The 8,514-nt window shown below is 39.9% G+C and overlaps 1 protein-coding gene across 1 annotated transcript in view; it reads right to left on the bottom strand.

Moving 5' to 3' along the window:
- Window positions 1-4,731: 4,731 nt before the first annotated feature.
- Window positions 4,732-8,514, bottom strand: part of LOC110314136 (melanoma-associated antigen 10-like) — a 5,270-nt gene continuing 1,487 nt past the window's right edge. The window contains exons 2-4 of the mRNA XM_021188600.1: window positions 7,503-7,588; window positions 6,649-6,719; window positions 4,732-6,075 (exon numbers count right to left, since the gene is read on the bottom strand). Coding sequence (XP_021044259.1) covers window positions 5,154-6,065 — 912 coding nt within the window. The 5' untranslated portion in view covers window positions 6,066-6,075; window positions 6,649-6,719; window positions 7,503-7,588 and the 3' untranslated portion in view covers window positions 4,732-5,153. The remainder of the gene's footprint in view (window positions 6,076-6,648; window positions 6,720-7,502; window positions 7,589-8,514) is intronic.

Raw genomic sequence — 8,514 nt, 5'->3', positions numbered from 1 at the left:
ATACCCACAGTCATCTATAGGATAGAACACAGAGACCCCAATGAAGGAGCTAGAGAAATTACCCAAGGAACTGAAGGGTTCTGTAACCTTATAGGTGAAACAACAATATGAACTAATCAGTACCCCAGAGCTCGTGTCTCTAGCTGCATATATAGCAAAAGATGGCCTAGTCAGCCATCGTTAGGAAGAGATGACCCTTGGTCTTGCAAACTTTATATGTCCCATATAGGAGAATGCCAGGGCCAAGAAGTAGGAGTATGTGGGCAGGGGAGCAGGGTGGGGGAAGGCTATAGGGGACATTCAGGATAGCATTTGAAATGTAAATGAAAAAAATATCTAATAAAATAAGTTAAAAAAGAAAAAATTATTACGTATTTATGCCTTTTAATTTTTGCAGCAAAAATATAATCTGTGTTATGAAATATGTGCAATATTACTTAATGACTCTGATATATAATTGTATAAATATACTTATTGTATATGCTATTTACACATTATATACTATAAATTTTTTATTAATATATTATATATTAACATATAATGAATACATATTCTGCATAATATGTTTAATATTTTATAATTATATTTATAAATATACAACATTTTATATAAAATATGTGTATATATTTTATATTATATATCAAATATATAAATGTGTATAAATATATAATATATAGTTACTATATTATATATAAATTATATGAAATATATAGTATATAATATACTTATATATAATATGGTTATATATTATATATACTTATATATTGTTTTATATATAATATATATTGTACATATGTATTATATGCTGTGTTTTATATACTATGTTATATTACATATAATTATATAGGTGGTTATTTTTACTATCCTGAGTGAAGTAACTCAGACTCAAAAGGGCATGCATGGTATGTAGTCACTAATAAGTAGATATTAGCCAAAAAATAAGTGGCAAATATCCAAGATACAGCCCACAAAACATAAAAAGCTCAACAAACTAAAGTGCCCAAGTGAGGATGCGTCAGTCCCACTTGGGAGGGAGAAGAAAGCAATCACAAGTGGGGAAGGAAGGAAAAAAGGGAGAGAAAGTAGATGGAGTGTGGGGGTTGGAGAGTGGAGAGGGGAACCTGTTCTGGTATTGGGTTAGGGAAAAGAACTGAAGCCCTAAGGGCCTGCAGAAAGAATGTATACAGGCAACCTCAGGAAATAGGAGCTTAGGGGACCCCCCCCCCCCAAGAATGCACCAAAGACCTGGGAGGTGAGAGATTTTCAGGACTCTCAGGGAGGGACCATTGATGAAATGACCAACAGTGGGGAGAGGGAATTTATAGAGCCTACCTCCAGCAGGAAGACAAGACATCAAGTGGGGGATGGGGTTGCCATCTCACATTCAGATCTCTGACCCATAATTGTTCCTGTCTGAAAGAATTACAGGGATAGAAATGGAGAGAAGCCTGAGGAAAAGAAGATCCAGTGACAGGTGCAAAGTGGGATCCAGCTCAAGGGGAGGTCCCAAGACCTGACACTTTTACTGAGGCTATGAAATGCTCACAAAAAAGGGATCTAGCATGACTGCCTTCTGAAAGACCCAACAAGCAGCTGAAAGAGTCAGATGCAGATATTTGCAAACAACCAATGGACAGAAGGAGTTGACCCCTGTTGTTGAATTAGGGAAGGCTGAAAGAACTTGAGGAGAATTGTGATCCTGTAGAAGGACCAGCAGTCTCAATTAATCTGGACCCCTGAGATCTCTCAAACATTGGACCACCAAACAGACTGCATACACCAGCTGATATGAGCCCCCCAACACACATGTAGTAGAGGACTTCCGGGTTTGTGTTCATTCAGAGATGATGTACCTAACTCTCAAGAGATTGGAGGCCCCAGGGAATTTAGAGGTCAGGTGGTGAGGGGGATGGGGCCATCCATGTGGAGATGGGGTGGTGTGTGGAGGAAGTGTGAGATGTGGAGCAATTGGAGGGTGAATGGGGATGGGGTTAATGGAATATGGAGCATAAAAAATAAAGTAAAAATTAAATTAAAATTAAAAGTATTAATATATAATACATAAAATATATAAGATATATAGTATATAATATATTTATATATTATAAATAATATGCTTATATATGATATATAATATTTTATATAATATATTTCAATATATAATATGCCATATTTTATATATTATATATAATTATGTATGCCATCATATGTAATGTATATTATATATTCATATATTATGTTATATAATATTAATATATAATAAAATATAAAGTATAATATATAATATATATTCTATTATAGATATAATTATATAATTTACATCTATATATGTATATATGTTACATATACATATATAAGTTAAACATATGGTATATATAATATATAATACAATATTCAATATATCATATATATTATATATGTTATAATATATAATTTTAATGTTGATAAATAATATGTTTTAGTATGTAATATAATTAATATATTAACATATTAATTATATGAATATATTATGTGTATTTCCTCCTGATCAGGCAGTAAAGAGTGACTGTTTTAATGGGGTACCTAGAGTATCTATAACTGTTAATTTTGTCCAAAAACAGTAACTACTACTTTCTTTTATCTCTTAGGCTTCTAAGACCAGATTTTCCATGAAATTCATGCGTTCTTCTTTTTAATTTAATTTAACCTTGTTCAACCTGATGACTCTGCCTGAACCTTTCATCACATGCACTGTGAAAGCAACTCACAAGGAGGGTGAAATATTCTTTCTGGCCTCCAGAGGAGGCAAAGAAGAGCAACAGGCAAGAGAAATGTGCATACAGAACAATGGTCTCCACCCAGCACTGTTACTAATTACCTAGGAATTAGAAGAATTCCCAAGGCTGGGAGCTGTGGTGTTATTCCTTCAGGAAGTGATAAAGCCTGTTCAAAGGGGTTGCTGCAATTTGTGTCCTGCATTTAAGGGCCCAGTTCAGTTGCTTAGTGAGGAAAGTCATAGCAAAAGGTAGATGATTGTTACTTTTACTAGAATTTCATTCCAGCCCCTTCTACCCTGGAGTCATGCTGCTCACTCTGTTTGCCAGGATATATCAAGAGAACATGTAGCCAGTGGGGCGCAATACAGCTAAGCAGCCACAGTGAAATTTCAGGAATAAAACTCACTAAATCCTCCCTCTTTTTGGACACATGTCAAATTTGGTACAAGGGAACTCCTACAGTGTGAGTCCAGTCCATTTCCATCCCACCCAGAGGCTTTTCGAGTCAAAGCATTACCTTTCTTAGTTCACCAGCTACCCTAAAGTGAGTACACTTAGGGCAAAATTACATTGGTGAGAACTGAACTAAATTGGTACCTTAGGGTCCAGGCAATGGATCAGAGGGTAAAAGTGCTAGCTTCTCCAGCCTGACAATTGGAACTATATCCCTCCCAAACCAAGAGAGAGTGAGGTTCAACTGGGTGCAACTGAAATCCTAGCACTCCTCTATCAAGATGGGAGGAAGAGGAAGGAGAACTGGTCACAGTCTCTCAAGACAGCTAGTCAAGACTAAGAAGTACAACAGTAGAAATGTGGGAGGTCCTGCTTCAAGGTGATGGGAGTCAAGAAACAATGTGCAAACTGTCCTCTGCTGCCCAGAAGTGTACTGTGGCATGCACATATTGATCTTACACTGATATATAAACATAATTATTTTCAAGTTTAATTTTACCCTGGGCTAGAAACCACAGCCAATCAGTGCACTTCCTGGTATTTAGTCAAGTGCTGTTTTGTTTAGAGTACTCACAGGTTCACAAACATTCTAACTACAGTTCTAAAGGATCTGGCACCCAATTTTGGCCTCCCAAGGCATCACAGACATAAATACTCCACTCACTTACATGCAAACAAAATACTCATAAGCCTAAGAAACATTTAAATTAATCTTAACAATTATCTTTGTCTTTGCTGCCAAGGAGATAAAAAAAAAAAAAAAAAAAAGCCCTGTCTAGGAGTTCTAAGCCTAACTTTCCTATAATGGACCCATATTTGTTAGGAACCTCTTGTACAATACAGCAGTGAACCTTGAGTCCAAGAGATGTGTTAAGCTATTCATGCCCCAGAACAAACTACTTCTCTGAATATTTTAGGGTTTTTTGTTGTTGTTGTTTTGGTTTTGTGTGTGTGTGTGTGTGTGTGTGTGTGTGAGAGAGAGAGAGAGAGAGAGAGAGAGAGAGAGAGAGAGAGAGAGAGAGAGGGCTACAACCTTCCTGACTACATGTAAAAATTAAAGTTTTCACCACTGAGTGATGTTCCCAGGCTGGTTCCTCTCTGCTGAAGTCCACTGAAAAAGGACTACTCAGAATTTTCCCTTCTCTCAGCCCTAACTCAGTCCCATCTCCCAAGGGTCTGGCCTTAGCTAACTTGCAGTTTAATGACAATCACCTCCCAAGACAGTCTCCCATGCTGTCTTCCTTTAAGGCACAGACTGACACAGGACTTCTCAGGAGTGCCCACCCTTCAAAGTCCTTCTGTACTAGGGCTTGTGATCTAAAGGGACTTCTCATGGACTGGCTTCTGCTATGAACCAATTATCTAAGGGTAGAGAGGGATCTGGTTTTCCCTACATCCCACTGATAACACAGGACTTTGCAAGGATAAGGTCCTCAGAGAAGGCTTTGGGAAGAGATTCCCTTTAGTTATCTTTAGTTTTAATCTTAATTAGTTAGCCAGAATGAGAGACTAAACATAGATGCACAACAAAATTTTAATTTTATTCTGTTCTTTATGTTAATGCTAGTGTGGTTTCTGTTGTCCCGGAAATTCCAACATTAATGGTATCATATCATGTGACATATTACATATTAGAAAACATTCTTGATTGTTTTTAAGATAACAAAGTTCTCCTGACCTAAATCAACACAGGCATTATTGATGTCATTTTTAATCTTAAAATTCTCAAGTAAATGAGCCTTAAAGTAAAAGTTAACAACGTTCTAAAATAATGATCCTAAGTCACCCAAACAGAACAGTAAGAAAGGAATGGGTTACACTCTCTTTCCAATAGCTCTAATTTGGGGGTCTACCACTTATTTTACTGTTCTGCCTGACCATAAATTGCTAGTACACTACAGGTTATGCTGGTCAGAGCAGTAGTATATGTTGGGCTTTTCTAGCCTAGGCCCTCTCTTGCTCTTCCCTCAAAGCCTCTGCATACTTCTCAGGGTAGGATCTGGGATCCTGCCTAACAATGCTGGCATAAAACTCCAGGATTTTCATCTTGGTGGTTTCAGCATATGCTCTTGGGCCCCACAGAAACTCAAAGCGAGGAGGACTGCTATTGGGCACCTGCCTGTATTCCACATACCCTTCCTCTACAAAATTTTCAGTGATGAGACTCTTGGGATCTCCAAATATGAAATGATCCATTCCAGCCTGCATCCCTAGGATATTCATTGCATACCAGAATGCCTCCTCGCTGACACAATTGTTCTCTATAAAGATGACACATAGGACAATTATAACCAGACCTGTCTTGGGTACACCTATAACTCCATGTAGCATCCCATCGTAGGTGATTCCCAGAGCAGGGTGTAGGAAATAGGAGTGGACAAAAGGATCCACTTCCAACATGTCAACACCAAAAATCAGCTTCATGCACTCAGCAGCCTTACTAAAGATCACAGAGTAGTGCTCCTCATAATCTCTCATGGTCTTAACAATCATTTCCTCCTTATTTGTTAGTTCCATCCTTCGAAACTTGACAAGCAGGAATCTCACCAAATCAATTATCTTTCCATTTAGTCCATCCTGGGAGGGGAACTCAGTACCAGGCACCCCGGCTAGAGGATCGCCAAATGATGCCCCTGAAATTGAACCCATGGCAGTGGGAGGAGAGGGGGCTCTCTGAGCACTCTGGGGAGAACTAGGTGTTCCTCCAGCAGGCACATCCCCTGGGGCGGTGGCAATGGCTTCCACCTCCCCTGCCTCAGCTATGGGGTCCTGAGCACTCCCGGGGCCCCTTTCTTCCATTTGGGCCTGAGGGATGTCCCATAGGTTGAAGCTCTGGTTGTTCTCAGTAGGTTCCATCTTTAGTTTCCTCAGAAAGAACAGGCAGGACACCGTGCAGGTCACAGGGATGAAGACTCACAAACTTAAGGAAGAAAGAAAAAAACATTTGAGAGAACTCTCTATCCAGGGGCAGCTCCCCAAAAAGCCTGTTACAGGAATTTGCTTGGGTGGTACTCTCAGGCCAAAAGACTATAGTACTGCGTGCATCCCTAAAATCCTGAAAGAGGGAAAGACATGGCTTCTCCAGGTACATCCCTCTTCTCTTGAGGCAAATGCCAAGTAGTTCTGTGACTCTGAGATAAAATCAAAGGAAGTGGGGATACCTCACCTCCTTATATTTGGTACAGAACAAGTCAGTATGGTGACATTTTGCTAGGATACAAAATCAGCCTGATCCAGGATAGATGTAAAGGAGGAGGTTGTTCCATATGACCCCCTAATATCCCATATTCCTTAAGACAAGGGGTTATGTTTTATGAGACAAGGGGACCAGGTGAGTGAAGGGAATCCATCCAAGGTGCCTAGGTTATCCCGCTACTGCCAGGAGAGCAGGGAGGTTCTGAGTCTTTGTATTGGCTGATAGGACTCCCTTGTCTCTTACCTTCCTACCAATGCACTAGATCCTTCCTCTGATGACTTGCATCAAGTTCTTCAGCTCCTTTAGACTAAAGCCTGCAAATGAGACAGGGAGTTCAGACTGACATCCTTGCAAAAGACTGATGTAGAGAAAATAGTTCAGGGAAGACTTTTTTGAGAGACCCATTTCTGTGCTCTAGACTGGTATTTTATCCAATTATCCACTGATATCCTTACCTGGAATTTGCCTGGTCCTGGAAGCCCTGTAGTTAACCAAAGTCTCCTATTCTGATCACATTACTTACCTCCTTGAGATCCTTAAAGCTCTCAGGAGAAGTCATCCTGTGACATGTCTCATCTACCTCTGTGTGAGATCTCCAGTGATGACCACATACATGATCTGGGGTTATCTCTGCTAAATATGGGTTCCCAAAGTCCACCTGAATTTCATCTCACCTATCCTTGAGATTTCTCCTTTACCCCTGACCTTATTTCCTCCAAACTCTCATATCCTGCCAGAGACAGTTTAAGTAAACAAGTCACTTAAGGCCCCTAAGCTATGACCCCAGGGCTTATGCAGTCTGTAAAATATTTTCCCTTGATTTCAGATATAGTCCTCATAGGAGGTCCAGCTACTAAATAAACACTTCTGCTCTCCATATGTAGCTTCATCCTCTGAAGTGGTATTAATCCTAGGACCAAGTACATCTTTTCTCAGATAACTCTCACCAGTAGGCATGCAAACAAAACTAAACCCTCAATACTAGCCGCCGATCCAGGGCTCTTCAGGTGTCAGAACTGATCCACGCAGACTCTAGTTCCTTGTTAAAGTAGATATAAGGTTTCTTCAAATCTATACTTTTCAGTGTGGCTGCTCACCTGGATTGTTAGAAGAGACTAGACAATTCCCTCTGGTAGCTCTGCCTGCTGTTTGGTGATACCACACACTGCACAGGCTCACTTTCCTGTGGAGAAGAAAGAAGTGAAAACAAAGTCCGTCTCAAAAATCCTGGGGTATTTGTCAAAAGAGGCAGAATGAATTGCATCCTTCTTTTGTTTAGGGGATTTTGTAGGTTTCCAAGTATGCCTTACAAGGCCCCTGCTGACTTTTAGACCCAGACCCAGGCCAAACCTGACCCCAACCTAAATACCTTAACAGGAAATTAGAGGTGACATCCTTGGTCCAAAGGCTTACACAAAACCAGTATGGACTGTGGAGGATGGGGGAGCCATGAGAGGACTCATTCTTGCAAGTGAGCAATATGTCATTCTCTGAGCACCAGAACATTGATTGACACATGGCTCTGAGTTCCCTAAATCCCAAAAGGCAGCTACTGAAGATAGGAGAGGGGCACATTCCCTACAAGTCAACCTTGGTTTGCATCAGCATGGTCAAAAATATACAGTGTAGCTTTTTAAAATCCCAGCCTGTCAATCTCTTGACAAGTTTAACTACTCCCAGCACCCATTTTGATGGACAGAAGCCTGGGCCCCTCCTCTTTCTGGAGTCTTTCCTATGCATGGAGTCATTAAAGTGTATACAAGTATGTGGATATAACTAATTCCTCCAAGCGTACCCCAGTCTAATTATAACTTGAGTTCACTCTGGATCCCTGCTTATCCTAGTGCTATGACTCTTTACTACAGTTCTTCATTTTGTAATACCAAACCTTAACATTATTTTTATTGTGATTTCATAACTAATTTTGTTATAGTTGCAATTCCTAATGTCAGTATCTATATTTTCTTTTGGTCTAAAGTGACCCGTCTGAAAGGGTCATGTGACTCCCAAAAGGGTTTCAACCCACAGATTAAGAAACACTATTCTAGCCCAGGCAGTGGTGGCCACGCCTTTAATCCTAGCACGTGGGAGGCAGAGGCAGGCGGATTT

This window comes from Mus pahari, chromosome X (assembly GCF_900095145.1).
Source record: "Mus pahari chromosome X, PAHARI_EIJ_v1.1, whole genome shotgun sequence".
In the NCBI taxonomy this organism is placed as follows: Eukaryota; Metazoa; Chordata; class Mammalia; order Rodentia; family Muridae; genus Mus; species Mus pahari.
Note: the sequence above shows the minus strand (reverse complement) of the source record. Positions and strands in the feature narration are given on the sequence as shown.